This window comes from Pholcus phalangioides, unplaced genomic scaffold, assembly GCF_987345545.1.
Source record: "Pholcus phalangioides strain wild (caught in Gottingen) unplaced genomic scaffold, Ppha-v1.0 ptg000011l_1, whole genome shotgun sequence".
In the NCBI taxonomy this organism is placed as follows: domain Eukaryota; kingdom Metazoa; phylum Arthropoda; class Arachnida; order Araneae; family Pholcidae; genus Pholcus; species Pholcus phalangioides.
In genome coordinates, this window is record NW_028301604.1 from 43,900,822 (window position 1) to 43,917,417 (window position 16,596).

A 16,596-nucleotide genomic window follows, 5' to 3' on the forward strand; every position below is an offset into this window, starting at 1 on the left:
CAACGGGAAACTCAAATCCACGAGTTGTATTTGACAAACAGGATCCAGAGAACGGCACCATCACTTGTGACCGTAAAAGTCCAGAAAAGTTCCTGAATACTGACAGGGCAAAAACTCAACAGAATCCAGATGACAAAGGCAATAATGAACATACAAAGAAGAAAGTCAACAAAAAGACCAATAGACCTGCTGTTAAAGGTAAGCAATGTGACTCATTGAAAAGAAAACCAACAAATTCTAATGGGAGCAAAGAAAAAAATAAAAATGGTCCCATAGCCTCCACGTCATATGAGTACTCTGAACAAGACTAGATGGAAATCATTGCCACAGAGCGTTACAAGAATAATGTCTTCAACATCCAGGACATCATACAAATCATAAGACATTCCACAGGAGAAGGCAAGACGTTTAAATTCGGAATTCCAACACAAATGCGGAAAAATTGTTGGAAATTGTCAATTTATGGGCTATTGGCTCCCATATTGATTTAAAAGATGCTTCTACTCAGACTTCGGACAATGTTGAGAAGAAAACACAAATACTCCAGAAAAAAAGCTCTTTGGCAACTAGGAAAGAGAAGATAATACAAGTTCCATGTCCAAGAACTTCTTCTTCTCTAACACAAAAAAACCACTTCATTAACCTCACATAATGAAAACGAACATGACAGTGCATCTTCATATGTCACGGTAGACGAGTTTGATTGTAATACCTCGGCCTTTCACTTATAGAAGGAACCAAAAGAATCTAAAACAACGAATACATATATACAGTATTGTTATACAGAAATACAAAATCCAACTCGAAACAATTTGATACCAACGGTCCAATTGTAATCAAGAAATTTGAAAACAATATCCATGCCCTTAGACATATTAAAAATGGCACGGCAATTGACTGCTATACCATTCAGGATTGTCTCCAAATAAGAAAATTTATTCTCAACAATCACTTTTTGAGACAAACAATATATGTCATTTGTCCGGAGAAGAATATTTCTGGTCACTCACAACGTTGGACTCATGATAGAAAGACTGCACAGATACTGACTTGCACAGATCCACTAGCAGCGAAAATTATAAGTTCGGAGGTGACCAATAACTTCAAACTTAAATTTCACTTAGAAACAACCAGTGACACAAGATATAAATTTTAGAAAATAGAAGGGCAGGCATCATCGAAATAAGTGTGTCCAAAAACGCAATTTCACTGAATTAAAATTAATTCTGAATAAAAAACAATTTCAAGCTAAAATTTAACGTAAAATTCATCTACTGCACACTAAAACTATGTCTCAGCAAAGTCTTAAGGATCCCATCAAACTTTTACAGTATAACCCTGACCGTGCACAGGACACAACCGAATCGTTCGTAACAATGGCCGGAAAAGGAGGAATTGATTTCATAATGCTGCTAGAGCCGTGCACCAAAAACAGACCGTGTCCGGAAAATTCACCGACAACAATTCACCGCCGGAAAATTCACAACTAAGAAAATTCACCGACCAACAATTCACCGCCGTGCAATTCACCGCTAGGAAAATTCACCGCCATGCAATTCACCGCTAGGAAAATTCACCGACAACAGTTCGATGCGAGTCAGTTAGCGTGGGAGTGAGCGATTGAGTTACTGAGTCAGTGAGAGAGGTGTGAGTGAGTGACCTAATGAGTATGCGAGTTAGTGACCTAGTAATTGAATGAGTCAGTGAGTGACCTAGTAATTGAATGAGTCAGTGAGTGACCTAGTAATTGAATGAGTCAGTGAGTGACCTAGTAATTGAATGAGTCAGTGAGTGACCTAGTAATTGAATGAGTCAGTGAGTGACCTAGTAATTGAATGAGTCAGTGAGTGACCTAGTAATTGAATGAGTCAGTGAGTGACCTAGTAATTGAATGAGTCAGTGAGTGACCTAGTAATTGAATGAGTCAGTGAGTGACCTAGTGAGTATGCGAGTAAGTGACCTAGTAATTGAATGAGTGAGTGAGTGACCTAGTAATTGAATGAGTGAGTGAGTGAGTGACCTAGTAATTGAATGAGTGAGTGAGTGACCTAGTAATTGAATGAGTGAGTGAGTAACCTAGTGAGTATGTGAGTGAGTGAGTAAGTATGCGAGTGAGTGAGTGATTAAGTGATTGAGCGAGTGACCTAGTGAGTGAGGGAGTGAGTGAATTAGTCAGTTTTAACCTAGTAGTGTCACAAATGATTAAAAAATCTGATTGCTCCATGTTATATTGTACATATTACAATATCGACCTAATGGCATATTTATAGCTTCAGCGGTTTCGGCTCGGCGTGATTCCAACATATGACGAATATGGAAAAAACTTTTTTAGTCAGTTCACGTCGTGAAACAAAGCTATTCACAAAATTTGATATTTATAGCTTCAGCGGTTTTGGCTCGGCGATGACGAATCAGTCAGGATATGTTATTTTACACTCATGTCCATAAATTAAGGATAATGCCAGCTCCGGCAAATAAAGGTTTAGAAACAAAACAAACGTTACTTATTCATAGAGCCCATTTATTAAACAAAAGATAAAGAACAAAAACGATGATGTATGTACGATACCATTCATAAGAACTACGATTTTTGCTCCCTGGAGCAATTGTAAAAAATATCTCCTTTACAAAAACTTTGTATTACATGGTTGGTATGATGGTTAATACATTGTATGTCTCCCATGCGATGAAATACAGTCCGTACAACGCCTAGGCATGCTGAGTATCAAATTATCGATCACTTGGGGAAGATCACTCCACTCAGCAAGCAATGTTCTCCGAAGTTCCGGTACACATGTAGGAGGTGGTTGACGGGCTGCAACTCGTCGGCCAAACATGGCCCACACATGCTCTATCGGATTCAAGTCAGGTGAGAATGCTGGCCATTCCATACGGGTTATATCCTGAGATTCAAGGCATTCGTTTACGATGTTTGCTCGGTGAGGACGGGCGTTGTCATCCATAAACACAAATTCTGTGCCCATGGCACCCCTAAACAAACGTACATGTTGTTCCAGAGTGATGTCCCGATAAATTTGGGCTTTCATGGTTTCGGTTTGAACATGCAGATCTGTTCTGGAACCCAGTATAATTCCACCCCAAACGAGCAATGCTGCACCACCGTAACGGTGTCGTTCAATGATGTTGTCATGGTGGTAACGGGTACCTCGCGTTCTCCATATAAAAGTCCGACGTGAATCAGACTGCAAGCTAAACCTGGACTCGTCGGAAAACATCACACAAGCCTACTGTGACGATGCCCACATTGCCTGTTCTCTACTCCAGGCTAATCGCTGCCGACAGTGAGTTGCCGTGAGCGGAACACATCTGACAGGCCTGCGAGCATATAGACCAATATCTCCCAAACGTCTGTACACGGTTTGCCTTGAAACTGTGATACCCGTGGCTGCAGATAGCTGACGAGACAGGTCGGATGCTGTGCTCCGTCTGCTTCTTTTGGCAGTTACTGCCAAATACCGGTCTTCATTCGGCGTTGTAACTCGGGGGCGACCTGTACTGTAACGTCTACTGATATTTCCGTTATCTTGGAATCGTTGCCAAAGCTTAGAGATTCCAAGTTCCTCGGATACTTCCATCTGAGTACGCCCACATTCCAGGCGGCCGATAATTCTACCACGTAAAAAATCATCCACATGCGTCCTCTGTGTCATAACTATTCGCTTATGGCACTGAGCGCCTTACAGCTCTTGTGAACAATTTTACTTCTTTGCCACATTTTCCTTATATACCCCCCTCTTATACTCTCGTCATTGTGACCTACTATCGGCATCATACCACCGTAACGGTGTCGTTCAATGATGTTGTCATGGTGGTAACGGGTACCTCGCGTTCTCCATATAAAAGTCCGACGTGAATCAGACTGCAAGCTAAACCTGGACTCGTCGGAAAACATCACACAAGCCTACTGTGACGATGCCCACATTGCCTGTTCTCTACTCCAGGCTAATCGCTGCCGACAGTGAGTTGCCGTGAGCGGAACACATCTGACAGGCCTGCGAGCATATAGACCAATATCTCCCAAACGTCTGTACACGGTTTGCCTTGAAACTGTGATACCCGTGGCTGCAGATAGCTGACGAGACAGGTCGGATGCTGTGCTCCGTCTGCTTCTTTTGGCAGTTACTGCCAAATACCGGTCTTCATTCGGCGTTGTAACTCGGGGGCGACCTGTACTGTAACGTCTACTGATATTTCCGTTATCTTGGAATCGTTGCCAAAGCTTAGAGATTCCAAGTTCCTCGGATACTTCCATCTGAGTACGCCCACATTCCAGGCGGCCGATAATTCTACCACGTAAAAAATCATCCACATGCGTCCTCTGTGTCATAACTATTCGCTTATGGCACTGAGCGCCTTACAGCTCTTGTGAACAATTTTACTTCTTTGCCACATTTTCCTTATATACCCCCCTCTTATACTCTCGTCATTGTGACCTACTATCGGCATCATCTGGTGGCTTCCTGAAATTTGCATATTATTCTTGCAGATGTGTGTGATAATTCTACAGGTGAAATTTTTTCTTTAGATTTCGATTTCCGTGTGATTCTGAATTATCCTTAATTTATGGACATGAGTGTATATACAGTATTAGGAGATGCAGACACGCACTAAAACGGGATTTCTGGAAGTTCATCTCCTATGGGGATCATGAGGTGTTAAAGTGGTATAGGGGGAATCATCGCTGAGTAAATCTGAGATTGCAGAATTCCACACCAATGAAGTCGCTGATAACAGCTAGTTCATCTTAAAAAAATAATCCATTGCTTACTGATGATCAACAATGTTTTTTATAATATCAAAATGATAACAAGAGATTATTTTAAGCATTTTAGGAAGTTAATTCATCTCGTATCCACTTAAATACAAATACAAATACAACGCCACAACAGGCAAATTGCCCAACGAGGTGGCTGACTTAAGAACATCATGGATCCCCGAGCCCCTACCTACTACTGCTACACCACACATGCACCCCCCCCCCCGCGGAACCCCCCAACGAATCGGTACATGCGGGAATGTGCGTGTACGTGTAGTGCAACCTGACGTTTGTTTCTGTGTAATGCTTGTTATGTGTAGTGCTGTCATCTGCCCCCAGTTTTACTAACTTAATCTTTTAATTTTCTGTTATTATTCTTTTTAACGTTTTTTTAGAAGATTCTGAATAAAATATAGAGTTAATGGAATTATTGAATATATTCTCTTGTGCAACAGCAATTTGTAATTTCTTCCGTATCATCTCAATTTTTTCTAATAAAGTCATTATTAAAACTTTCCGCCATATCTTTAGGATCACTGACTAGGTCACTCACTCACTTATTCACTGGGTCACTCACTTACTCACTGGGTCACTCATCCATTCAGTAGCTCACTCACTCACTTATTCACTGGGTCACTCACTTACTCACTGGGTCACTCATCCATTCAGTAGCTCACTCACTCACTAGAACACTGATCCACTCAGTAGCTCACTCACTCACTAGAACACTGATCTACTCAGTAGCTCGGTCACTTACTCAGTAGCTCGCTCGCTCGCTCACTCAATCACTCAATCCCTCGGTCACGCAATCACTCACTCGCTCAATCCCTCGCGCACTGACTCAGTAACTCAATCACTCACTCGCTCAATCCCTCGCGCACTGACTCAGTAACTCAATCACTCACTCGCTCAATCCCTCGCTCACTGACTTAGTAACTCAATCACTCACTGACTCAGTAACTCAATCACTCACTGAATCAGTAACTCAATCACTCACTGACTCAGTAACTCAATCACTCACTGACTCAGTAACTCAATCACTCACTGACTCAGTAACTCAATCGCTCACTCCCTCGCTTTCTGACTCTCATCGAACTGTTGTCGGTGAATTTTCCTAGCTGGGAATTTTCCTAGCTGGGAATTTTCCGGCGGTGAATTTTCCTAGCGGTGAATTTTCCGTAAACCAAAACGGACAACTGCACGGTCTTCCACCACACTGAAAAAATGGTCATCCACCAACAATAAAGCTTCAATAGTATGTACAAATTCCAACATTCATCCATCCACAGTAAAATGGTCATCCACCAACAATAAAGCTTCAATAGTATGTACAAATTCCAACATTCATCCATCCACGGTATCCAATACAACTTCCACCACAGCTATTAGAGTATGTCTGAGTAACAGTGATCTCATTATCATCTCGGCATACTCTTCCCCGTACGAAAACGTATTTTCAACAATTGGTGAAATTGAAAGAGCAATAAAGAGCAACAAAAACATACCTAAATTGATTGGATCGGATCTGAATGGTCATCACTCGTTATGGGGCTACAGAGATGAAAATTCCAGAAGAAGAACAATTTTACAATTTCTACGAAAGAATCATCTCATACTACTCAATCAAGATCTATAAACTCCAACGTATGTGCACGGAAAGTCTAAAGGATGACCTGATCTTTCATTCTTCAACTCTCCAACGCTTTCGGCTTCTTCTTCGTGGGAAATAAATGACAAAGACACCTTGTAGGCCAACACAAGTACATTCGAATCAGCATTTCTGAGAACATTTGTGTTTCATTTTATTCCCGATATCACGTAACAGAGAGAAAATTAAACTGTTTTGCAAAAAGCTGCAAGAACCTTTAAACAATTTATTGAACGAGCTGAAACATCAAGATACATATAATAATCAAGGATCACTAACCTCAGTAGAGAAAATTTTGCATCTTTTAACGACTGCATGCAGTAATACTTTCACTTTAAAAGTTCCCAAAGCTATTTCCAAATTATCATGGTGGAATGAACATTTGACTAAAGAAAAGCGCAAACTTCGTGCAATGGAAATAAAAATAAATTACTTAAAAGAAGATGACAGACCAAGATATATACTAGAATTTAAGAAAACGCGTGATATTTTCAAGAAACTAATTAGAAGCACTAAGAAAAATCAATGGTATAAATATTGCAGCCGAATGAAAGAACCTTACGGGAATTGCTTTAAAACAACGAAGAGCAACAAATATTTCCCGCCGCAGTTCCTTCTTCATTTGCAAGAGAACCGAAAAATTGATATTTTGCAAGCAGCTGGACGTCAATTAAATCTTATTTATCCAGATCCGATCCAGAACACCGATCTCCAATCCCGTGATATTCCACTGCACACATGAGATAAGACTATCACACACATGGAGATAACAAGAATCATTAACAAGTTAAACAATAGAAAGGCACCAGGTATGGATGGAATTTATAACAGAACCATCAAAAAACTTCATTGTAAGTTCCCTTCTCTCTTCTATATCTTGTTAAATAAATGCCTGGACATTGGAACCTTTCCGGAACATTTCAAAAATTTCATGCAATTATTATTCCTGAAACAAGGGAAGGAGCCTGATACCTCAACTCTTACAGACCCATAACATTATTATCGAATGTTGGGAAAATATTTGAACGTATGAATAGAATGGATTATTTCTTAAACAAACAGAATTGGTTCCATCCGCTACAGTTTGGATTTAGAAAAGGAAATCGACAGAAAAAGCAATAGACAGCATGATGCAAGAATTGGAACGACAAGAAGAAAAGAGTAATTTCTCTGCTGTGATCCTTCTCGATATCAAGTCAGCATTCGACAATCTTCGCCATGAGCTCATATTTAATAGGCTATCATCAATTTAAACAATACCTGATAATTTACTTAAAAGTACTTTAAGTATTTTGGAAAAAAAAAGTATATCTATCAGATAGCGGGCCTCCAACAAAGACACAGAAACAGGGATGCCCTCAGGGCTCCTGTAGTGGTCCTTTTTTTTTAGAATGTTATTATTAACAATCTTCTCAAACATCAATGGCCAGACGATTTATGCCTGCAAGCATATGCTGATGATATCATTCTTATAGTATCAAGCAACACATCAAAATCCATCAATGAAACTGCCACCCGATGTCTAAAAGAAATAGAAGAATGGCTTGAAATTAATCACCTGCAACTTCAAACCAGATTGCATATTTCTGGCCTTATAGAAAGAAAGGACGCCGGAAAATCCAACATGATAACCAACACTATAAAAGAACAAGGAAATTTAAATATCTGGGAATCAATTTTGACGAAAAATTTAACTGGATCTACCACATTGACCAACAAGTACTTAAAGCTCATAAAACACCCCAGTCTTTCTATAGGATTGGGGGCAGCAAGTGGGGTATTAACAGGCTATTCAGAGATATCTATTATCGAACCATCATCATCCCCAATTATCCTATGGATCGAGTATTTGGTTTGCAAACCCCACCTGCAGAATGAAACGGAAGATGATGACAGCTCAAAGGCAATACTTACTTTTTGTAACAGATGCATATAATACTACGCCAACTAATGTGTTACAACTTTCCACTGGAAATTTACCTTTGGACCTTCAAATAGAAGTTATATCGAAAAGAAGCCGACTCCTTCTATTAAGACACAATGTCATATGTAACGATTTCAGTCTACTAGCATCTGCATACGAAGAAAAAATGTCCTCATGGCCTCATCATCCAGCCATAGATCTTCAAGATAATCAGCTCATCACTGAAGAAAAAGACATTCCAACTGCCATCAAAATATATACGGATGGGACGAAAACCTCTAATGGAGTTGCTTCGGCTTTTGTCGTCTTTCGCAACATCATCATACACGAATGGTCACAAAGGCTCCAAGACTTCAACTCTGTTTTTCAGGCAGAATTTTATGCTATTCATCAGGCCATTCTCCATATACTGCATGAGAACGAACCTATTCAGATTATATCCGACAGTCTTTCTAGTATTCTCGCGCTTAGAAATAATTTTTCCCCCACCCAACTTGTACGACAAATCAGAGCAAATCTAATTGACAAGCATGAACCAGGCCTTTCATCTCATGGACCAGGGCCCATGTGGGTAATCAAGGGAATGAATTAGCAGACGCACTTGCTGAAACAGCTACTTCATCTGAAAATATGAACTCTGATGTTTCTCCTCCCTGGTCTCATGCCAAACACAAGATACTTTGTGTAGCGAAAGAAACTTGGCAGTCCAGATGGGTTGATGGTGAACAACGGGGCAGAAAGGTCTTCTAAATCATAAATAAGACCAAAATCTTCAACCAACCATGGATTAGAGAAAGGACAATCTTATATAGTAAGCATGTCCCTGTTCCGTATTACCTAAGGAGATTTAAAATATCTAAAAATAAATTATGTGCTTGTGGGGAAAATCGGAACATTTCCTCACTATATTTGGTCGTGTCTTGGCACTGCATCCTACCATCAGCCTTCGATTAATCTAAAACATTTCCACGTCTGGAAACGTCAAGTAATAAAAACTGAAAAACTGGGCTGACATCATTAAACTTATCAACTTTCTAGACGAAAATCTGTCGTTACTGCACAGCAAAAATGAAGATCTCTTTGAATCTGATGAGAGTAGTGAAGACATCCCTGTCTTCACCATGGTGAGTAGATCGATGACCAGATCAGCATCGACACCCCAAATCTAATGACTACGCTGAAATTGTAAAAATGTGTTCACATTTTTTTCCTTCTCTCGGACTGTGACGTGCATTGTTCTTACCACAGATGTTTAATTTTTGCATTGTTTTGTGTTTCCCATAGTGATATAACTGATGTTTATTTTCTACTAGCTGATACCCGGCGACGTTGCCCGTCCCGTAAAAAATTTATATACGTATAGCTTATTAATTATTTTTTAATCAAAAAAATTTCTGCATCAAGTAAGAAAAAATTACTTTTATTTTTAAATATTTTAATTAAAAACTTGAGGCAATCGCTCGTGGATACACAATATTTTTTGTTTTTCCTTCTGGTGTGTAGATGTACAAATTTTTGGGATTACCAACACGCGAACAGGCAACGAAAAGCTGTCCGTGAGAAATACAGGGCTCAAGTAGGTTGATACCTGCCACAGCTAACGACTGGCCTTGCGCTTTGTCGATTTTCATGTCAAAAGTTAAACGAATCTGGAACTGTAATCGCTTTAAAGTGAATGACATTTCTTCAGTGATAATTGGGATAGGGGCCATTCAAGTATTACGTAAGCAGATTTTCAGCCATTTTTGACCCCCTACCTCCCCTTGTTAGCAAAAGTCAGCAAAACACTGACCCCCCCCCCCTCCCTACTGTCAGCAAAATTTCGTCAGCAGCTTAGAATATTTCATATCTTCAAAAAGGGGCGGTTGATGACGTAAGCAACTTTCAAACCCCCCCCCCCTGTCATCAAAAGTCAGCAAATCCAAATCCCCCCCCCCCCGATGCTGACGTAATACTTGAATGACCCCATACGTGGAATGAAGACGTCTTCTCCTTTGGCACATCCAGTTAGAATCGGTGCTTCGATGATGTAATTGTGCAATTTCTTCACGCAGAGTCTGCTGCCATTACAGAGTCTCGGTGTCTCCAAATTTCTTAAAAGCATTATAGGTGCTCCGACTTTGAGGGTCAAATCGTGTGGTGGCACACCCGGAATATCCAAAGAGTTCAGAAATTCTGCAGAATACAGAACTGTCTGCTCTGTGTCAACCGATTTGTAAGATGTGGAGTCTCCCGGAATAATTTTTAGGATTTTTTCGTTGATCTTGTTCACACTGTCAATTTTCGGTGCCAGAATCGCTCTCACAAAGCCACTCATGGTTTCGGTGATTTTGTTCAATGTTTGGGAAGACTTTGTCTGCAAGTTCTTGAACTGAGTTTAACAACTGGCAAAATCCATTTGGGAACGTAATGAGTCCAGTACTTGGGTCTCTACGGGAATTCTTCCATTGCCAATTTGATCAACTGACGTGAAAATGATAGCAGTGCTGAGTCATTTTTCAGTTGAACTCGCATGTTAGTGGATAATGATAATTTTTTAACTTCGTGCCAGAGTTTCGATGATTTGAGGCAAGCATTGAGTTCATCAGCTGGCGTTAAACATTTTTATTCTCAGTTTTGTCGTCGTAGTTGTTGTTCTTTGTTGTTAGCGACGTCATACGTCCAGCTTGTGCAGCGAATATTATTCAAACTCCTTTTAAGCATTTTTTAAATTGAAACTATACCTCTAGGATGGGCGGATGATGAGATAAAGGCTAGCCTATATACAGGATATCCTGTATATAGGCTGGGATCTTTAGCAGGCCCCCCCAAGCAGACTTTTCACGGGCCCTTCTATAGTGAATTTATAGCATGGAAAAACAAAAACAATGGTATCTGTCCCGGGCACAAAGGCTGGAGTCCTGTCAGCCCAACCCTTGTGGGGGGCCATGACTGGGGGATCACCTGAGACTCCAACTTAAGAATTAGGACTACACAAAACTGAAATCACTCGCACTTGTAGAGAAATTTAAAATAAACCCGTGTCCTTACCGAAAACCAGCGAGGTTTTTCGAGATGTAGTTTCGAAAAAAATTCTAGCATCTCAATTTATTCTTTACATCGAACTTCCGAGACACTGATTATCGGGACTATCTTTGTAATATTTTTACATGCGTATGATATGTGTTCATAGAAAAAACTTTCTTCATTCTATGTTAATTCAACATTGAGAAAAATTTTGCATTTTCGACTGTATGAAAAAAAAAGTCCTCATTATCTCTTTTTTTCTCAAGATTGTGAACACAAAGTTGAATTTTCTGACAGCCACAAAAGTTTGATATTGTAAAAGTGAACATAGTCTCACACCTTTTTACCAGGTTCTCCTCTAGGTCCTCTACGTCCTTCCAGACCTTGGAATCCCTGAAATGACAAATGAAAAGATTAAACAATTGAGTCCCCATTCAACGAACTTCCATTTAATGAAGTTTTCTATTTAACACAATTTTCTACAGAACTTTGAGTTTTGAAAACATTTACATGTTATTTACTCTACATATTTCGGAAGATAATGTCTATACAACGAAGATTCTTCTACAGTGTTTTTCTTACAAATTTATGATTTTTTTTTTGGAGCATTTCGCGAATTCTTATTTTTCAAAGTTCCAACACATCAACCGTAGAGTCGTAAAGCAACGGTGAGTAACCAGGTAATATATTCATGGAAAACTGAATGAGAGAAAAAATAAAACCTTGTCTAAAATAATAAACCTTGTCCTTAATAAAAAGTTGTCTCTTTTTCTCGTACGAGTTTTGTGTTATGCAAAAAAAACGAATTTAAATGTCTGGAAATAAACGATGAACAAAGTAGGATTACAGACTTTTTTACAGTTTAGGATGTGTGTTAAATTTAATAAACTGGATAGGTGGTTTCAGTATTTGTTTTTGTCTCGTTTTTATGACAACGTGCAAATTTATATTTAACGAATTTTTTATATAACGAAGTTTTTAAGCGGAACGATGAGATCTCGTTAAATACAGTTGAAACTCGACTGTACATCGCTTTGTGCAAAGAATAAAACAGAACAAATCGTACTCAACAAATACATAAGCTATTTCAGCCATTGATGATTTGACCCGTTGCTAAATATGCGTATGGCAACATCGTAATCATGTAAATGCAAACTGAACATATGACGTCATGTTATCGGCAATGGTGTATTTACAGGGGGGGGGGGAGGCTAAGCGGGCCGTAGCCCAGGGTGGCTAATTAATTCGGAGGGGCGGCAAATTTTGGAGTGTAAAAGAGGGGAAGAGAAAAACATTTCTTTTAAATTTATGTTTCGTAAACGTATTCAAAAATAATTGAAAAGGTCTCTCCACAGAGAGTAGGCAGACCTACAACACGATACTGACAAAACATGAAAATTCAAGCATTTCCATCTTTACTTCAGAAAATGGAAGACAGATGGCAGCATGAACACAAAACAAGGGTAACTCGACAACATAAATACGTTAGGGGCCAAGCATACACTCAGAACACACATTCTCTCTTCGGCATGTGCCGATTCATTAGAAATTCCGTAGAGGAATGCGTACGAGGTGCATGTTCGGTTAAGTAGTAGTAGTATCCTTCCCAAATAATATTGCCACAAGTAGAGGCACGACCTCCTATATAACCGGTCTCTGCACACGTGATGAATTATGCTGTGAAATCAGCAAGAGTGTAGTGCTATCGTTCCCCCATCACCCTACCCAGCGAAGCATGATTGAAGGTGTTGTCCATCTCTGCTTCGCACTTGTTCTTATAATTTTATTTTTACTGTTTCGGTTTTTTCAGATTTGTATTTTTATATATTTCTGATGCCGTTCACGATAGTCGTGCCGAATTATAAATTAAATGAAAGGAAAAAATGACTTGTAATGAATTTGAAACAAAAAAAAAATGCCAAGTGAAAGGTAATAGAAAAATGCAAAAACTTTCCAAATATTTGTAGAAGTCACCGACGATAAAGATAAACAATAAAAAAAGCCATGAATTTATAATGTTTTTCGAAATTTCTCAGATTTTGAGTGAGGAACTGAGTTTCAGATTAAGAAAATTATGACTTCACCCCCCCCCCCCTCTATGCTTTTGCTTGAATCATAGCTTTGTCTTTATCGTTTGTTTCTTTTTCAATTATGCCTATCAGGCAAAGGATTATTACTCGTTCATACTTCCCAACTAGGGGTTTTTTTAATATGGTGCAGATATAATTCGAAACAGCCTGTTATAGCATAAAAATGATACAAACATAATCGTTAAATGAAAACATGTCTTCATATAATATCACTGTGATTTGGATAGGCGACATCAACCTCCAAATTTATTTACTAGTTACGTTTTTTCTTTTGTATCGCAACATGAGTATTTTAAAGCGTAAAATTCTAATACAGTGCAACCTCGATAACTCGCCGTTTATTATTTACATGGGTGGCACAATACTCAATTCATTGCGGAAAACATTTCAACTTGAGACACATGAGAACCATATCCCACTTAAGTCGACTACGATTTAAACTGCATTACTATAACTCGTACTCAGAAATCACACATGCGTTGGTCGGTTCAAAAATTTTGCGATATTACTCACGTGTGTCGAAAATTGTATTTTTCATTGTTTCTGCTATGTGTTGATTGATATGCGTCAAATTCTCAGTAAGGTTACTTCCCGTTATTTCTCTGTTTGGAACCTGAAAACTCAACCCGTGAAATATGAAAGTCACAGGTGTGAATGATTTCGGAAATTTTTGAGTGTGAGAGACGACACGAGAAAGCTAAATTGATATGTTTTAAATGAGCGGAGAAAATTTATCTATTTTGGTCAATTGTAATCCTCACTCACAAATAATATCTTCCAGCAATCAAAATATGACCCATCAATCATGTGACCCTTCCATCAAACACTTGAGATTATTCTCAATACGAAAACTTTTTATAGAAAATTTCAGATAAGAACAATTTACGAATTTTTGAATGATATCTAGAATTATGTGTGTGCGTTCAACAATATACTTATATAAAAAAATTTTAAAAATTGTGTAACCGTCTTTTCGGCAGAAGCATTTCAAGACGTTCAAATTTTCTTTGTAATTTCTGGGAAAGCCAGTGAAAGCCAGTTCCTCCCCCCCAAAACCCTTTGTGCTCTAAGTGACAAGCTGTAACTCCCCTTCTCATTCAGGTGACCCTTTTGGGCTACTTCACAAGAGCAGAAAATTATACTCGAGAAAAGAGTACTTATTTTATTGTGTCCTTTCAACACAAGACCACCGTGCTTATGTTCAAGTACCGCAAACAACAGGCTATAGACATTCCCAAGCCATAAATACAATACAATGGCTTCGGTAGAATGCTACATACTTCGGCATCGTTCACGAGATGCTCAGTTTTGTTGATTGACAAGTACAATTGTAAGTTGTTTAGGGCCGTATTCACCGACATGGTTTAAACCTGTAGTTACAATTTTTGGATAAGAGATCAACATAGATTGGTTAAAACCCTGAATTTAACCAATCCGTGTTGATCTCTCATCAAAAAATTGTGACTATAGTTTAACACGTCGGTTAATACTCGTACCGTCTTATTCAGTCTTAAAATGGCGGGAAAAAGGTTTTGTACTTGTCTGTTTAGAGTTTATTTTTTCCAGACGCGTAGGAACTTCTGGGTATTTCCAAGAAACACAAGAGTAGAACACAAATTACACACAATTCCCTTCAAGGAAAAATAATTATTTCAAGCAGCTGCAGCCCTCCATATGCCGGGCTTCTCTTCATTTTTTCCTAGTTTTCCTCTTTCTCCCTCGGATATGATCGACAAAATCATTTTTTACTGTCACGATCCTACGACAATAATACACGAGTATGTTAAAGACAACTAAATTATGTGGGGGGGGGGCAAAAATTTATATTCGGTCAGTAATACGATCATTGTAGTGCTATTAAAATTTTTTTATCCGACACCAGAGTCAAGACTATTTATGAATTGTGAAATTATAAATTTCGCGGCTCCATCTTCATGCATGTACTGTCATATATATATATATATTCACGCAAACAATATAAGAAATTCCAAAAGTAATAAAAATTTGTACAAAGAGAAAAGAGAAAAATAGAAGGCCTACAGCACAAAAAAAGTACAATGGTACCCGAGTTTTGACCTTACATATAGAGTTTCATTGATTCCATCTCCCCTACGCTCCAGAAAATTTATATTACAGTTGTTTGTAGGATATCAGTTCAGTATCAGCTGGCTATTTTTTTTTTTTTTTCTACTCCGCCGATTGTATTTGAGGAACGGGGGAAAAAAATCATAGCGTTTGAATTTGCAAAATCCGCATAATTGTTAAGAATATACAAACGCCACCTCCTTGATGGTTGACACAATGTAAGTAGATAAATAATGTATCGCCGGAACTACACTATAAAAGTTTGATAACAGCTTCTTTTGCAAAACTTAAAAAAAACCAATCAATAAGCGTATCGGTTACTTTCACTCAAACGTAACCGATGCTCTTATTGGTGGAATTTTTATAGATTTACTAAAGAATTTTTATCAAACTTTCACGGAGTAATCTCGGCTTAATTTACGTGGCAGCAAATGCGATCATTTTCATCAACCAAAAACCAAAGCTGCGAATCCCAAACGGAAAGCAATGGTAATGCAAGTGTAACCGGTGAGAACTCATTTCTACATGCCAATGTGTAATTTTAATATCAATTAATAATAATTAATTTTTATGAGTTTTATTTTGATTATTAATTCTGACTTACTAATTTTGTTTAAATTGCTCATGTTTATGAGATTAAAGTCGAGGAAGTTTTCTGGGATCGGATCACTTTGATTCTATATTTTTCGGGATTGAAAGAGAAAAGTTAAACCTTAGTTATGAAAGTGCTGGATCTCGAAATATTAAAAAATATCATTAAATCATCATCGTTTCAGAAAAGTTCCCGTGAACTCATTTTAAGTCAAAGGCGTATACGGTCAAAGAGGGGTGTATTCACATCAATTTTTTTTCTTCCGAGGAGACGGTTAATTTCTACTGAAAAAAAAACCGCCTGAGGTTTAACTATCCCCCTTTCGTATGCCAGTGTCCGTACAACATTCCCATCAGAACACCTTACATCGAGACGTTCTGTGAATTCAGATTTCAACAAACAACTAAATTTTTCGATAGCACAGGAAGGTGGCCGCTGTGGTGGTCGGCTGAAGTTGGTTTCCTGTGGTTCCCA

At 38.6% G+C, this 16,596-nt stretch overlaps 1 protein-coding gene across 3 annotated transcripts in view; it reads right to left on the reverse strand.

Annotated features, from left to right (window-relative positions):
- The window catches only part of LOC149080456 (uncharacterized), a 1,573,269-nt gene that overhangs the window by 524,862 nt on the left and 1,031,811 nt on the right, over nucleotides 1–16,596 (reverse strand). For all 3 annotated transcript variants that reach the window (XM_089239569.1, XM_089239571.1, XM_089239572.1), the window contains one exon: nucleotides 11,695–11,748. In XM_089239569.1, the coding sequence (XP_089095695.1) occupies nucleotides 11,695–11,748 (54 nt within the window). The remainder of the gene's footprint in view (nucleotides 1–11,694; nucleotides 11,749–16,596) is intronic.